This window comes from Urocitellus parryii, chromosome 13, assembly GCF_045843805.1.
Source record: "Urocitellus parryii isolate mUroPar1 chromosome 13, mUroPar1.hap1, whole genome shotgun sequence".
Taxonomy (NCBI): Eukaryota; Metazoa; Chordata; class Mammalia; order Rodentia; family Sciuridae; genus Urocitellus; species Urocitellus parryii.
Window position 1 is genome coordinate 24343752 of NC_135543.1, and position 17486 is coordinate 24361237.

A 17486-nucleotide genomic window follows, 5' to 3' on the forward strand; every position below is an offset into this window, starting at 1 on the left:
TGACAGTTACCAACCACCCCAGTTGCTTACCACCTCATTATGGCTCAAAGTCAAGCAAAAGGGAAAGCGGATTATTCTTAAAATGTTCCAGTAAGTTTAGAAAACTGGAGAATGGAGGGATGAGAGGAAAGAAATTCTATTATAACAATCAGTGTGTTGGTTTTGGCAGGGATGTGCCTGGCTGATTTCCTTTGTAGAAATAAATAACACTTCAGAGTGCAGAAATTGCAGGAGTACTACAACAGATAGAGCCCCGTGAATCCTTTAATGAACAGATAACTACCAGGAGTTTTTATTTTGGCCAAGCCAGGCATAGTAGGCGATGCACGAGTGACTGAAGCACTTTCCTTGTTCCCATAGAGAATATAATCTAGGCACTGAAGATGTTTTCTCCAGGAAGTGGTGATTGCTGAGGCAGGGAGCAGTGGTGGCCACATGCAGGGGGAGCCAGATCTGGGGGGCCTCATCACGCAAGGCAGGTGCTGGCTGGCTTGACATAAGGGGGAGCTTTCCAAGAAATCAGACTGCTTCAAAAAGACACTTTCTTTTACACTTGGAAAAAACATCTTTTAAAATATTTTAATAAAAATTTAAACCTGAGGTCAGAGCTTGCCTCGAGGGCTGGAAAGTAGGAAGTGTTTCTTCAGGAGCAAGGGGAAATAGTTTTGTCCTCTGCCAAGGAAGTGCCTGACAGTGGCACTTATTCATTTAGTAAATTTTTATTAAGTGCCTGCTTTGTACCAGACTGAGAGTGCTGTGATGAACAAGGAGCTCACAGACAAGCAATTGGGCCATCTTACTACTGTGGGCTCAGTTTTATGATTGGGTGCTTTTCTTACCTGTCTCACCTGGTGATCAAGAAGGTTTCTTGGAAAAAGTAATGTCCATACCAACCTTAAATGTTGGACTTAATTCCTTTTTAAAGGCTAATATTATATTAAAGATAAATCAAAACCCTGTTTTGGGAACACCTAGCAACTTGCTATTGAAAGGAAGTTGAGGCACTGAACTCCATATTCCAGCCATCAGGCATACTTTCCCAGCTTAATAGTTTGCCATTCCCATGTTGATTGACCTTCAGGTCTCAGAATGTGCCAGGGTCTCTGTGACTGCCATAACCCTTGTCTCACTTCTGTTGGTTCTTTAGGACAGATGTTCCTTCTTCCTTGATTCCACCCAGGGGAGTTTTGGTACACATCCTGTGAGCTCACACACAAGGCTGGTCTTAATTTTTTACTTGTCCTGCACCAAGCAGTCTGGCTTCTTCATTCCTCCATATAATTTGTAAGCAAAGGGATCTTTTCACAGAGCCCAGCATACCTTTGGTGCCTAGTCAGTGTTTATTGAATGAACCAGATTTAATAACTTCTGAAGGTTGTAGTCATGTATATAATTGAAGCTCTTGGTTCTAGCCAGTTATAAAAGAGAGTGTCATTTTACTGAAAAATGTAGAAGCACCAGTGAAACAGATTTTATGCATGTGGCCTAGTTATTGACCTCATAAAACTCTTTACAGTCCTTTGCATTTTATGCCTCTTTACTTTTTGCCTGAGTAACCAAAACACTGAGTAATTCATGGTTCCCAATTTCTGTTAATTAAATACTAATGTGTATTTTAAAATCTGACCGCAGTTTTTAAATTAATTAGAAGTCTTTTGATATTAACAAAAATCAGTTTGACTTAGGCTGTGTGACAAAGAGGGGAATATGTGATGAAGAGACAGGGGCATTTCACAGATTCCAAGATTAGGAACACAGCCAGGCTTCAGGAAGAACTGGAACTGAGAATTGGAAGGCCCGCAGGAATCCCAAGAGTCGTTTCTGTTTGTTTTTTTTTCGGCAAAGCTCTTTTATTCATCTTTCTTGTGAACTGGCTTTCTGTTTCTCAGTGGGGAGAGGGTGGCCTCTCATAATGCTCAGTTTTGCAGCCAAGTTCCAGCCATATGGAAAGCCTGTTTTTCCATCTCAATTCCAAATTCCCCAGAACTTCAGGCTTGGCTCAGGTTGCCTGTCAGACCCTGATTCAGTCGCAGCTATGGCCAGAGGTGTGGGGGTCATGCTGACACACCTGCTTCTGCTCATCTCTAAATAGTCGGTGGGGAGGTAGATAAAAAAAGGTGTAAGGCAGACAGACAGCAGAGAGACATTGTGGGGCTGGCAGGCACTCTGAAAACATCTATAGAATGGCAAATACTGGAGACCTATAAACCACTGTGAGATCATTTCTAGTTTATCTTGCTCCCTGAATCAATTTCATATGAACCTGAAAGATTTAACTCTTCAAAATCATATTCACCCTTTCTAATATGAATGTAAGTTGAGATTTTTAAGGTACTGGCATATGCACATGTTGTTGGGTCTTAGTTTTCTGTATGTGGTAACATTTCTTCTTTCTTTTCTTTTTTTTTTTTTTTTTTTTTTTTGTGGTACTGGAGATGGATCCCAGGGCTTTGTTGCCTACAGGCAAGTGCTCTACCACAGCTACATTTCCCAGCCCTGGTGATACGTCTTCAGTTTTTGAGAAGTAGGGTCTAGCAATCTGTTCAATATGAATCTAAGGGGAGCCATCCATGTGATTTAAAATTTCTAGTAGCCACACTGAAAAAGTGAAATGAAATAGATAAAATTAATTTGAATGATGTATTTAATCCAGTATATCCCAAATATTATGATTTTACTAATATAAAATTATGAATGAAATATTTTCCATTTAAAAAAAAATATTTGCAATATGGTATGTTCCAACACATTTTAATTGGAATATCCACATTTGAAGTGGTGAGTAACTACTTGTAGCTAGTAGTTACCATACTGGATAGTTTTAGAACTGTCTCAAAGCATTCAGTTTTCTTCCTCAGTTTCTCTAAAATTTCTTTGTAAAAAGCCTTAATGCTAAAAGATTGCTCTTTTAAAAAATGTCCTTCATCACTATCAGCAGAGAACTCTTGGGGAGGCAGGTAGGGATTTTAAAACCAGCTACAGTAGAGTTGCTCACTTGGAGAATTTTCTGTATTACCTGTGTTGGAAGAAAAGGGCATGTGATTAACCAGGTGTCCAGGCTGGAAACTGTTGCCTCTTCTCAGACTTCTCATTCCTGTACTGTCACTAATCCTCTCTGGAAACCTCAGTTTGCTTATTTATAAGAAATTAGGCTTATAATGGTCCTGTTCACTAGAAGAGATTTTCATGGGATTTAAATGCACTGATAAATTTGAAAAAATGCTTTGAAAGACATTTACAGGTTCTATAAATAGAAGGCATTACTTTAATTTAATTAGGGAGAAAAAGGCCACTACATTTTGGAGCCAATAATAGCTATTATTTACTGAGAGTTTACTTTGTGCTAGGAAATGTTATGAGTGCTTTATAGGTATTTTATAATTTAACCATAGAATCAAGCTTATAAAGGTACTAGTATCTCTTATATATGAAGAAGCTATGATATTGAAGTTAGGAAATTATTCCAGGGTCACTTATCTGGTAAGTAAACTGGTGTGAGAATGTACCTTTTAAAAATATGGAATTGAAATACAAGAAAAATTTGTCATTTTAGCTAACTTCAAATGTACAGTTCTGTGGCATTGAGTACATGCTCCGTCTCTTGTAATCATGAACACCTTCCATCTCTAGAACTTTTCCATGTTCTCTGTTGGAAAGTCTGTAGTAACTGAAAACAAACTCCCCATTATCCTTCTCCCCAGCTCCTGGCAACCACTTTCTAATTTTTTCTATAAATTTGTCAGCTAAGTACTGTATATAGGAGGAATCATACAATTTTATCTTTTTGTGACTACCTTATTTCACTTAGCATAACGTTGTCAAAGCTCATCCATATTATAGCATATGTCTGAATTTCCTTATTGTTAAGTCAGAGAATACTCCATTGTATGTATGTGCTGTATTTTCTTTATTCATCTATTATTTAGTGGACAGTTGAGTTGCTTCTACCATTTGGCTCTTGTCAGTAATACTTTTGTGAACATGGGTGTACAAAGTGGGAATTGCTGGATCAGGTGGAAATCCTATTTTCTTTTTAACTTTGAACTATTTGAACCTTCATATGTTTTCAACAGTGGATGCATCATTTTACATGCTTATTAGCAGCACACCAGTACGTTTTTCCACATCTTTGTTCAGACTTGTTCCTTTCCTCCCCTCCCGTCCCCTCCCCTCCCTTCCCCTCCCTTCCCTTCCCCTCCCCTTCCCCTCCCCTCCGTATTTATTTTTTATTTATTTTTTGGGGTGGGGTACCAAGGATTGTATTCAGGAACAGTTAGCCACATCCCCAGCCCTATTTTGTATTTTATTTAGAGACAGGGTCTCACTGAGTTGCTTAGTGCCTTGCTAAGCTGTTGATGCTGGCTTTGAACTCTTGCTCAGCCTCCCAAGCCATTGGGATTATAGGCATGTGCCACCCTGCCTGGCTTCCTTTTCTTTTCTTGATAGTAGTCATCCTAATGGGGTAAAGATTATAAACATACAGTTGGTTGTCACTGTGGTTTTAATTTGCATTTCTGGAATAATTAGTGACATTGAACATCTTTTCAGTTGCTTATTGGTCATTTGTACATCTTCTTTAGAAAAATGGCCATTCAAGACCTTTGCCTCTTTTTTAGTTAGGTGGTTTTTATTGTTGTTGTTGAGTTGTAGGAGTTTTTCAAGTAATTTTGGATATCAAAGCCTTATCATAATATGATTTACAAATACTTTTATCTGTTCCATGGATTGACTTTTTATTGTTGGTTTGATCTGGATTATATCTTTATTATTATTATTATTTTGTACTTGGGATTGAACCCAGGGGTGCTCAACCACTGAGCCACATCTGCAGCCTTTTTAAAAAAGTAATTTATTCAGAGATAGGGTCTCACTAAGTTATTTAAGGTCTTTCTATGTTGCTGAGGCTGACTTTGAACTTCCAGTCCTCATGCTTTAGCCTTCCATGTAGCTGGGATTAGCAGTCACTCTCAGCTTAAAGTTTTATTTTATATTTCTCATTTTATTGTTTCCCTTGTGTACAATATTTTAAAAAATTATTTTTTTTCTTATTTATATATTCCTTTAACTGACGAGTATATATGTATTTGGTATTGTAGTTGTAAAAAGTACCTTTCTTATTTTGTCTTTCCAGTTCTGAGTTGAAGCTCTTGGAGGAGGCAACCATTTCAGTCTGCAAGGCTTTAGGTAAGGGAGAAGGTGTGTATGTGTGTGTTTGTGTGGTGCACGAGTGTGTGCAGGCATGCATGTGTGTAGGGGACTTTTTTCAAATTTTCTGTTACAGATTTTGTCAATATTATATGAATTGGATTAATGAAGTGATGTATCTTGATAATGAAATAAGTAATAATTATTTCTGTTCATACTACTTATGGATGTTAACAGAAGATTCCATTCAGTTAACACGCACTGAGCTATATTTGTAGTGGTAGTAATAGATTGTGCTAAGCTATAGGTACTCTTTCAGCTTGTTCTATTTGTGAATATTGAAATACAGAGGAAAAATCAAAATATTAGGTTAGTAATGGACAGTTCATATAGAATTCACCATTCATCCTGTGATTTGCCACCTGCCCTGACTGCATGTGCTATTGTTACTATGTTAGCTAGAATAATTATTACTCACAAAAGTATATTAGGAAGTTTCTCCATAACAGCTTGATATTAAGGTAGAAAGCATGAGATCAAGAATACTTTTATGATCTTTATTTCTGCTCTGCTACTTATTAGTTGAACCTTCATTTCCTCATCAAAGTTGAGGTTAAGAACAACTATTTTACAAGATTGTTGAAAGGATAAAAATGATATAACATGAAATATCCAGTATAGCACATGGTATCTAGTTGTTATACAGTTTTATGTCAACAGCTATTTCCTTTTTTGGCCTCATTTTTTCAAATGCTTTACCTTCTAGTAATTAGAATGGAATGTGTCTGCTTTTTAAAAATGTGGGTTTAAAATGCAAATAACTATAATTACTGTGCATCATTGCTTTGAAAATGAGAGAGAATGTGTTTATAAAATATCTAGTATAAGGATCTTTAAAGTGATATTAATATCTGTTATAAAATCAAGCCATGTTGCCAGGCATGGTGGCACATAGCCATAATCCCAGCTAAGATAGGAAGATTGCAAGTTTGAGTCTAGCCTCAGCAACTTAGTGAGACCCTGTCTCAAAATAAAAAATAAAAAAGGGTAGGGATGCAGTTCAATGGTAAAACATCCAAGTTCAATCCTCAGCATAACAAAACCAAACCAGACCAGACCAGACCAGATCAGATTTGTTGATAAGCATATGAGTTGTGTGGGCAACTCTCATATCAGCTACATTACTAGTAACAGTCTTTGATGAAATATTTTTGTATTTGGAAACATTATGTTAGTAATGATAGAGATCTGTTGTTGTATTTGACTTCAATTAAAACATAGATTACAGAATTTTATTCTATCTAGAGCTGGCTCTCAAAAATCATGTGGCAGTTTAATGCTGAAAATTATAGAGTTTTATATCACAGTGGTGTCAGTGCAGTCATTATGATGGTGGCTTTAAGGTGAACTTGTTTTTTTGTTTTTTTTATAAAGCTTGCATTTAAACATTGGAAGTAATATTGACTCAGCAGATACATGGTGACAAACACACCAAATATGTGTATCATCATCATCATCTCACACACACACACACACACACACACACACACAATTATTATTATTTACCTTTGTTTTATTTTTATTTATTTTTATGTGGTGCTTAGGATCAAACCCAGTGCCTCATGCGTGCCAGGGAAGTGCTCTATCACTGAGCCACAACCCCAGCCCCTACTATTATTTTTTGTTTTTTAAATATTGTTTTTAGTTGTCAATGGACCTTTATTTATTTATTTATATTCAGTGCTGAGATTCAAACCCAGTGCCTCACATGTGCTAGGCAAGTGCTCTACCACTGAGTTACAACCCTAGCACCTTCCCACTATTATTTTTAATGTATAATTTTTTTCTTAACATTGTATTGGAAGGATGTCATTAAAAGTACCTCTAGGAACAGGAAAATAAAAGATAAATTTTTATTGCCAATAACTCCAACAGTACAGTGGTACAGCTAAAATAAAAATTTTTCCATATTTCTCAGAGGTGATCACTGCTATTCATAGTGCTCTGTACTAGATTTGATTCATTTTAAAAATTATTTATTTATTTTTTGATACTGGGATTGAACTCAGGGCACTTGACCACTGAGCCACATTCCCTGCCCTACTTTGTATTTTATTTAGAGACACAGTCTTAACTGAGTTGCTTAGTGCCTTGCTTTTGCTGAGGCTGGCTTTGAACTGGGGATCCCCCTGCCTCAGCCTCCCGAGCCACTGGGATTACAGGTGTGCACCATTGTGCCCAGCTCTGGACTAGATTTATATACACAGTTTTATATAAATGGTACTGTTCATGCTAGGATCTTTGCTTTATCGGAATCTTCTATCTGGTAGGTCCCATCCTGCTGCTCTGCTTGCCTGTCATGTGTTCTCTGTTGCTGTTCTGGCTCTTGAAGCTCCTTCAGCTTCCATGACATTTGATATTTATCAATTAACTTTGCTGGTGTTAAATTCCATTCCTTGTACTATGGGAGTCTTTTGGAATCTTGAATCTACCATAAGACATAATTTTTTAAAAACTCATTTAATTTAATTAGTGAGATCATCTTTAATTTTATTAATTTATAATTTTATCAAACAGTTCATCCTGAAATCTCAAGAAATTTTCAATTAAACTACACCCAAAGCTAGAAAGAAAACTAGGAAATTTTTGTTCTAAGTGAAACTCTAATGATATCTGACATCTTAACTGCATTTCTGTTCTCGATTGTGAAAGCTGGACAGAAGCTCCCCTGTTTTAGAATGTAAGCTCCATGAGGACAGGGGGTTCTGTTTACAGGTGCCTCTGTAGTGCCTGAAATAGTGCAGGTGTAATGTAAATACATGATGAATGAAAAAGGTACACAAAGCATTATTTTATATATTTATTTATTTTGTGGTACTGGGGATTGAGCCAGTATATTTCTATTTTTTTCAATTTCTTTGAGATAGCCCCTCTCTGAGTTGCTTAGGCTGGCTGTGAATTTGTCATCTTCCTGATAAGCCTCCTAGTGGATAGGATTACAGGCTTGTACCATCCCAGTGGGAAGCTTTAATTACAGCAGTCTAGTAGCCTGGGTGCTCCTTCCAACAACAACAGTATTGTTTTCATTCATTATGTGTTTAAATAGATAACCATTTGCAAATTCAATTGATTACTTATAAAGTCATTCATTATAAAAGGACTGTTGAACAAAGATTAAAATTGGGATTCTAAATGTCAGTAGTCACATCAGTTTAGTTTCTTTCAATATTTATTTATTTTGGGGGCACTAGTGATTGAACCCTGAGGAATTCTACCACTGAGTTACATCCCCAGACTTTTTTTTTTTTGGGGGGGGGGGACATAGTCTCACTAAGAAGCTTGCTGAGACTAGACTGCCTTGAACTTTTTTTTTTTTTTTTTTTTTTTTTTTTTTTTTAAGAGAGAGAGAGAGAATTTTAATATTTATTTTTTAGTTTTTGGCAGACACAACATCTTTGTTTGTATGTGGTGCTGAGGATCGAACCCAGGCCGCACGCATGCCAGGCGAGCGTGCTACAGGCTTGAGCCACATCCCCAGCCCCTGCCTTGAATTTTTGATCATCCTGCCTCAGCCTCCCAAGTTGCTGGGATTATAGGCATGTACTACCACACCTGGATTCGTTATTTTACTTTGATTTACAGAAGCTAGCTAATATTAAACCCCACAGAGATACATTTGTATACTTAACTTTTTTTTTTAAACAGTTCATCCTGAAAATCTCAAGGTATTTTTAATTAAACTACACCCAAAACTAGAAAGAAAACTAGGAAATTTTTGTTTCAATTTGAAACTCCAGTGATATCTGACATCTAACTGCATATCTGTTCTTGATTGTGAAAGCTGGACAGAAGCTCCCCTAACTCGCAGTACATGGGGCACCTTGCTCCTCACAGTGGAGTTCTCCAGCCAGCAATAGTGGGCACCATCTGGGAGACTGTTAAAGATGAGATTCTTCTGAGGTCACACTTCATACATGTGGAATCAGAATTTGTATTTTAATAAAATGCCCTGTGATTTTAATGTACATGAATGTATCTATTAACTACAAAGTTACAATTTTGGATTCTGAGGTAAGGTAGCCACTTTCTTCTATTGTTCCCATAATTTTTTATTTTGCAAATCATAGCTTTGATGTTCAGAATTATGACCCAAGAAAGCAGTTTTTCTTATTGCTTATTTCCCTAATTGATGTGAAATTGGCATAAGGTTGGTCAATAAGCAATTTCAATTTGATATTTGATTTTATAGATGTTACTATATGTTCTCTTTGATATTAGTGCTTGATTTTAACTTTTTAAATCATTTTCTTCTCTTGCAGTTGAAAACAATCCTCGAACAGGAAATCTTGGTGCACTAATTAAGGTCTTCCTTTCTAGAACCAAAGAACTCAAACTTTCAGCAGAATGTCAGAAGTAAGCTGGCTGATTAAATCATGTTTGCTTTTCACTTAATAATATGAATATTATTTTTCATTTATTGGTGAAATTAGGCTATGGTCTTCAGAAAATTCTTCTGAAGGATTTATTTTGATTATTAAGGGGAGAAAAGGTGAAAGAGAGGTTTAAGTTAGTGTCATAAGTCATTGGAATGAAGTTTTAAATTCTGGAAACTTTGATTTCAGCATTTTGGACAAACTTTAGAAATATAATCCCTTTTTTTAAAATATTTTTTTTTAGTTGTCAATGGATGTTTATTTTGTTTATTGATATGTGGTGCTGAGAATCGAACCTAGTGCCTCACACATGCTAGGCAACTGCTCTGCCACTGAGCCACAACCCCAGCCCAATATAATCCCTTTTTTTGTGAGTTCATGGTCATCAGTACAAATAGCAAGCATTATACTGAGCCACTGCTGATGCCTCATTTAAAATTCCAGTTACATATTGGCATATACTGCTTGCTTATTATTTATTTAGTTGGAGGTGGACACAATACCTTTTTTTATTTTTATGTGGTGCTGAGAATTGAACCCAGTGCCTCACATATGCTAGGTGAGCACTGTACCTCTGAGCCACAACCCCAGCCCATACTGATTATTTTATCATAATTTTTTGGAGTTTTTAGCTTTTTTTTTTTTTTTTTTGCTTTTAATTACCTTTATATAGGAAAACTGTAAAGTTAAGAACACAGTCCACAGGAATCAATGAAGTTATTATTATAAGTAGACTCACTATAGGAGATACACAGAGTAAAATATGAATGCAGTAAGTATCACTGGTCCAATGTAATAATGAGCCACTAAAAGATATGGACATTGATCAAATATTACAGGTAGGCTGGGCAAAATGATTGACAAATTATGAAGAAATTATTGACTAGAAATAATCATGCTCATCATTCTTACATGATTTTTGGTCTTTCCTTTTTAGTCACATCTTCATTTGGCAGACACATAACGCTTTGTTTATTATTTGTTGTTTGCTGAAAGTGTTCATCTGTGAAATGTCAGATGAGGAGTTACAACTTCATTTTACTTATGAAGAAAAGTCTCCTGGTAGTTTTGGTAAGCATTCCCTTTTGAAGATGTTCTGGGTATAGTATGTGCAACATACAAGGCTAAATTTTGAGGAATAGATGTATAACTTTGAAAATTCCAATTTTCCTATCATCACTTTTTTTTTCTTGATAAGAAAGTAAGTAGGAACAAGGCTTTTATTTATTTGACTTGCATGCATCTGAAACAAGAAAGAAGTTCAATAAATATAAAGCCCACAAATATTTATTCCTTCAAAAAACAAAGGTGTCAAATCTAAATACAATTTCTGAGGAATATATCATTAAGAGAGATGATCAATCAGACTTATGGATTTTATAAATGTTAAAGTTTTCTTTCACAAGACATAGCAACAGTTTGAGACTGGGTGTGTTTGAGGCTGCTTCACCAGAAATAACATTTTTAAGGACAGTGTTATGATGTTGAAATCTACCTTTATGTGAAGATATAGAGAAAAGTTACCATTTTCTTCTGATATTGCTGGAGGTTTGTTTTCCTTTTCTCTCCCCCCACCCCTTCCTCTCTCTCTTTTTTTTCCCCAAGTTAGGTGGGCCTACAGTTTTCAAGATCAGATGCTGGTGTTTCATTTATTAGCATTAAAACTTACAACTAGGAAGTAAAAGAAAAAATAGGATTATTAACAAATGGAATATTGGGAATGCCACGTGTTATACTCCCTTGCTACCAACTTCCTCTTCTGAGGCCCAAAGCAGTGTCATTCCTTTCTGAATTCTGTTTTCAAAATATCTTTCTGCCTTCATCAGACTGACAGGGATCATATGTGACAAGTTTACCAATTCCTGGGTGCAGGCAATGTGAGAACTTTGTAATATTTGCACTTTTTATTGAGGCCCCTATGCCTTGTGATTTTGTGCATGTTTAATTTCACTTAACTTTCATATACTTACAAGTGATTCTCTCTCCACTGTGATTGCTAATATATATGCTTTTAAATGTCAAAATCCAGTGTTGACAAAGGAAAATAAACATATAGAGGGTCTATGGTTCATTCAGGTAAAAAAAAATCACAATGTATTGATTTTTTTGAGTAACTCTATGTCCACTTGTGAAATATTTCCTAAATTCTGAAAATTCTAAAAGCAATGTTGTGGGAAATAAAAGATTCTGTGAAATGACAGTTAACCTTTAATGTTCTTAGGCATTTATTTTTATTTTTAGTTGTAGATGGACACAATACCTTTATTTTGTTTATTTAAGTTGTTTATGTGGTGCTGGGGTTGAACCCAGTGCCTCACGCATGCTAGGCAAGCGCTCTACTACTGAGCCACAACCCCAGCCCCATGCTTAGGCATTTCTTAAAACCATTTGTGGATGGCAGAAATCTCAAGAAATTCTGGTTAGGGCTGGGGATGTGGCTCAAGCGGTAGCGCGCTCGCCTGGGATGCGTGCGACCCGGGTTCGATCCTCAGCACCACATACCAACAAAGATGTTGTGTCTGCCGAGAACTAAAAAATAAATATTAAAAAATTTCTCTCTCTCTCTCTCTCTCCTCTCTCACTCTCTCTTTAAAAAAAAAAAAAGAAATTCTGGTTATTATCCTTTAAATATATGAGGGAATTATATTACATTTTAAATAAATGAAAAGACATAATATAATCAACAATGTGAAAGAGTTCCTTTTCCCCCACATCCTCTGCAGCATTTATTATTATCATATTCAAGATGACTGCCATTCTAACTGGAGTGAGGTGAAATCACAGTGTAGGTTTTTGTTTATTTCTGTTTTTTCAGTTGTAGATGAACACACAGTATCTGTATTTATTTTTATGTGGTGCTGAGCATTGAGCCCAGTGCCTCACACATGCAAGGCAAGTGCTTTACCACTGAGTGACAGCCCCAGCCCCTACAGTGTAGTTTGTTTTTTAAATGCTCACAACTTCTTTTTTTTCTTTATATTTATTTTTTAGGTGTAGATGGACACAACACAGTGTCTTTTATTTTTTATGTGGTGCTGAGGATCGAACCCGTGTCCCGCCCGTGCTAGGCGAGTGCTTTACCGCTGAGCTACAATCCCAGCCCTACAGTGTAGTTTTGATTTGCATTTCCCTAATTGCTTAGATATTATACATTTTTTTCATATATTTGTTGACTATTTGTATTTGTTCTTTTGATAAGTGTCTGTTTAGTTCATTTGCCCAGTTGTCTTTCTTTTTGGTGGCAAGTTTTTAGAGTTCTTTATTATATTCTGGATATTAATCCTCTGTTGGAAAAGTAGCTACCAATATTTTTCTCCCATTCTGTAGGTTCTTGTTACCTTTGCCATGCAGAGGCTTTTTAATTTAATGCCTTCCCATTTATTTATTATTTACTGAGCTTTAGAAATCCTATTGAGGAAGTCATTGCCTATGTCTGTATATTGGAAGTGTTAATTCTTTATTTTTTTGCCTATCGGTTGCAAAGTTTCTGGTCTAATTCTTAGGTCTCTGATCCATTTTGGGTTGACTTTTTGCAGGGTAAGAAGTAGGAATTTAAGGATGGAGTTGGGGAATACAATGCTAAAAGTAAGCCAATCCCAAAAAACAAAATGCCGAATGTTTTCTCTGATATAAGGATGCTGATTCATAATGGGGATTGGGGGGCAGTGTGGGAGGAATAGACGAACTTTAGATAGGGCAAAGGGGAGGGAGAGGAAGGGAGAGGGGCCTGCGGGTAGGAAAGATGGTGGAATGAGACAGACATCATTACACTAAGTACATGTATGAAAACATGAATTGTATGACTTTACTTTGTGTACAACCAGAGGCTTAAAAAATTGGGCCCTATTTGTGTAATTTGAATTGAATTTCATTCTGCTGTCATATATAAAACAATAAGAATAAATTGAAGAAAAGTTGAGTCCAGGAAAAAAAAAGTAGGAATTTAATTTTATTCTTCTACAGTCAGTTTTCCTAGCACCATTTGTTAAAAGGGCTACCTTTTTTCCAATATATAATTCTGGTGCTCCTATATCTGGGTGGGTTCGTCTCTGTGTCCTGTAATCTGTTCCATTGGCCTGTATGTCTGTCTTAATGCCAGGACCATGCAGTTTTTCTTACTGTAGCTCTGTAATATTATTTGAAGGCAAGTATTGTGATGCTTGCAGCATTGCTGAGAATTTTTTTTCCTATTATGTATCTTTTGTTATTTATTTACTTTCTGGGATTTTTGTTCAAAATAATTTATACAAATGGTTACAGTCATAAACAAAATATTGCTGGTTTACCACATCAGCAGGATGGCAAATGCCTAGTCGTGGACACTCCGGCCAGCCTTCTCCATGACAGAAGTCATCAGGCAGCAAGCTCCCTGGGCGCTCCCTCTCCTCTGAGCTACCATGTCCATTTTCTCAAATTAGGAAAAACAGCCTTTGTTTTGTTTTTCTAAATTATTCTAAAAATAAGACAAGCAGTTAGGAAAAAAAATGCACTGTGAGGCATAAAAAAGAAAAATGGAAAGGATCCATTGTCTTGAGAAGTGTGCCAGCCACTCATCGCTCTTGGCATGTGCCAATACAGAAAAGGAAAAGAATCTCAATTGACTTGCTGAACTTTGAACTTGCTCAGGTTTTCTTTTTGTAGATAGCTAAGCAAACATGTCCTCCCTAAATATCCTAAAAATTGTACACAGACAAGAACATTCATGATAGAATTAGCTACTAACTTCTTTTGCTCTATGAGGAATGCAAAGGACACAGGTCATGAGCCCCCTCATGCTACCGCGCAACTATGATAGATACAGGGAAGCTGCTCTGTCTCTCATCCCCTCGCTCATACCCAGCCCAGTCTCTGCGGTACCACCTCTGCACATTCCAGTCTAAGATTGGAGAACTCTCCATGGGCTATAGCTGATCACCTGTGTGGTCTCTATCCACCTAAGGCTTGATAGTTTGGCCAGGAGAATGGGCATGGGGTGGGTGAGCCATGGCGGTGGGATGGGACAGGGACATGGTGCTAGGACAAGTCCTTTGTCTGAGGCTGGGATGCAGGTGAGGGCCACACTCATGACTACTGAGTATACCTGCAGGAAGTCCTCTTGAGCTCAGGTGCCCCATGGCTAGATCCATTCTGGTCCAGTGTGTGTGGAGACTGTTCAGTGGTACTTGTCAAAGCCATTTTTCAGGCTGTCATGGATCTAGCCTGTGATAGCTCCCTAGATCTCCTGGCCTGCCCCCTTGCAAATCATGATGGATGGCTACTCACTGTACCACAGGAAAAGGGGGTTGTAGATGAGGTTGGGTGTGTCCTTCAAGGGTCTCTGGCTGAAGCCGAAGAGCTCTGACACATGCATGTCTAGCACCAGGCTGTGGATCTGCCCCCTCCTTCAGAGCCTGGGCCAGATCCAGCAACCCGTGGCCTGTGATCACCAGGAAGGCCCCTTGTCTCATCTGCTTGATAGTGAAGTCATTGATGAGGTGGTGGTTGTGCTCGTTGAGTTGGCAGTGCAGTGAAGAGCAGGTCCTACAGGGTTATCATGCCTGCTTGATGCCCTAGGACAGGTAGGGGTCATTGAAGAGGATATTGAAGCTGAAGGCCTTGTCCTGTAGTGCTGCTGCCAGCCCAGTGTGTCCTATTCAGATGATGTCCATGGTTTGCTCATGGTCTCCCTGCAGCTTCTGGCAGCTCTGAAGCCTCTTTGAGTATCTGCTCACCACTCTGGACCTATGCCTTCCCCCAGTACCTGGTGTAGTCCGATGGTCCACAGGTACAGGTTCAAGATATGGCATGTGGTTGAGTCTGTGGTCTGCTTCACAGATTCCATAGGCATATTGCTGGTGACACCTTGGTCCCAGCTGTCTTGATGTTGAGGCTGCCACTGATCCTCATGGTTAATTGTAGAGCTTTGAATTTCTCTAGGTCTTCTCTGATTGGATTAGTACCAGATTGTACCATTGGTGTGGTACAATCAGGGCACCCACTGTCTTGTTCAGCACCTTTTCATGGATATCCTGCATTGCTGTGCGTCACCATAGGCCACCATGGCCATGTCCTTCAGGATGGGCATCTCCACCATGCAGTCCCAGCTGTCCAGCAGCACTACCAGAGGCCTAGAGTGCATGGGCTGGTTCCAGTAGGAGGTTGGAACCAGCTGTTGTTCAAGCTTTTCGTCTCCAGAATCCCCAGGCAGAATTGTGTCCTGTTGTGGTGCCTCATCCCGCATCTTTTTTTTTTTTAATATTTATTTTTTTAGTTGTAGTTGGACAAAATACCTTTATTCCATTCATTTATTTTTATGTGGTGCTGAGGATCGAACACAGGGCCCCCACATGATAGGCAAGCGCTCTATCCCTGAGCCACAATCCCAGCCCCTCATCCCACATCTTTAACCAAACTTCTTGTGCCGCTGCTATTCCACAGCACTACTGAGGCCTGCATGGGGCTCAGTCTCAGTCCCACAGGCTGCATAGCTGCTAGCCCCTGCCTGGGCAGCCATGGTGCTTCTCCTACCTGCTGCTCAGCCGAGACAAGTGGGACAGCAGCCATGCATCTTCCAAATGAATGACTGTTTTTTTTAATTTTGTGAAGAATGTCATTGGTATTTTGATGGGGATTGTACTGAATCTGTAGATCAGATCACTTTTGTAATATGACCATTTTAACAATGATAATTCTGCCTATCCATGAAAATGGGAAATCTTTCCATCTTCTAGTGTCTTCTTCAATTTCTTTCTTCAGTTTTCTATAATTTTCATTGTAGAGTTCTTTCACCTCCTTGATTAGATTTATTCCAAGGTGTGTGTGTGTGTGTGTCTTTCTCTCTTGACTTTGTGAATACAGTTATTTTCCTGATTTCTTTTTCAGCTAATTCATTATTGATATATAGGAAAGCTATTGATCTTTGTATGTTGATTTTGTATTTTCCTACTTTGCTGAGTTTATTAGCTTCAGCAGTCTTCTGGTGGAACTTAAAATTTTTTTTTTATACAGGGACTAAACCCCAAAGGTGCTTAACCACTGAGCCAAATCCCCATCCTCATTCACAGCATTTATTTTATAGGGATTATATGGGATTTATATGCCTATATGGGATTATAGGCATGAAGCACTGCACCTGCTCTTCAGTGTTTTTTTTTTTTTTTTTTTTTTTTATCATGAGTGGGTCCTAAATTTTGTCAAAGGTTTTCTCGGCATATGTTGAGATGATTGTGATTTTTGTCCTTCATTCTATTTATGAGGTGAATTACATTCATTGATTTGTGTATGTTGAACAAGGACATCTTTAAAAAAAAATTTTTTTTTTTTAGTTGTAGATGGCCACAATGCTTTTATTTTATTTATTATAAATTTTTTATGTGGTGCTGAGGATCAAACCCAGTGCTTCACATGTTCCAGCATTACCAGGAACAGCTTAACTTAGGTGAAAAATCTTTCTTTTTCCTCTAATGACAAGGAAAAATACGGGTTGAGTTTGTTTACCTTTATTGCACTTTCCTCCTCAAGAGGCTGCTGAATTAAAAAAAAAAAAAAAAAAAAAAAAGACCAACATCAAGTTTTGTTTCTTTAATACTCTAAAATTTCTTTCCAAACAAATGATGTAGTTCTCTGGTTTCAGGGAAGCTGAATCATGATATAGTCTACTTTTCTTTTAAAGCTGTTATTCTTCATTTCAAAGCAAGAATGTAATACCTTTAACTAGGTTATTATTATTGAACAAAGCAAGCATATTAATATTTATTTAAGCAATTTTATTTGCTGTCATTTTTATTGCCCCTTTTGTTCAAAAGAATTTTTCCATTGAAAATCATTCCCTTTTTGTCCAGTTTTAAGATACCTCCTTAAGTTTGGGGAACAGTAGGGAAGGTGAAGACTAGAGAGAGAGAGAGAGAGAGAGAGAGAGAGGTGTAGATA

General features: G+C 37.6%; 1 protein-coding gene across 5 annotated transcripts in view; it reads left to right on the forward strand.

The window, feature by feature from the left end:
- The window catches only part of Dym (dymeclin), a 356427-nt gene that overhangs the window by 44062 nt on the left and 294879 nt on the right, over positions 1-17486 (forward strand). For all 5 annotated transcript variants that reach the window (XM_026393752.2, XM_026393749.2, XM_026393748.2 and 2 more), the window contains 3 exons: positions 5132-5184; positions 9465-9558; positions 10516-10649. In XM_026393752.2, the coding sequence (XP_026249537.2) occupies positions 5132-5184; positions 9465-9558; positions 10516-10649 (281 nt within the window). The remainder of the gene's footprint in view (positions 1-5131; positions 5185-9464; positions 9559-10515; positions 10650-17486) is intronic.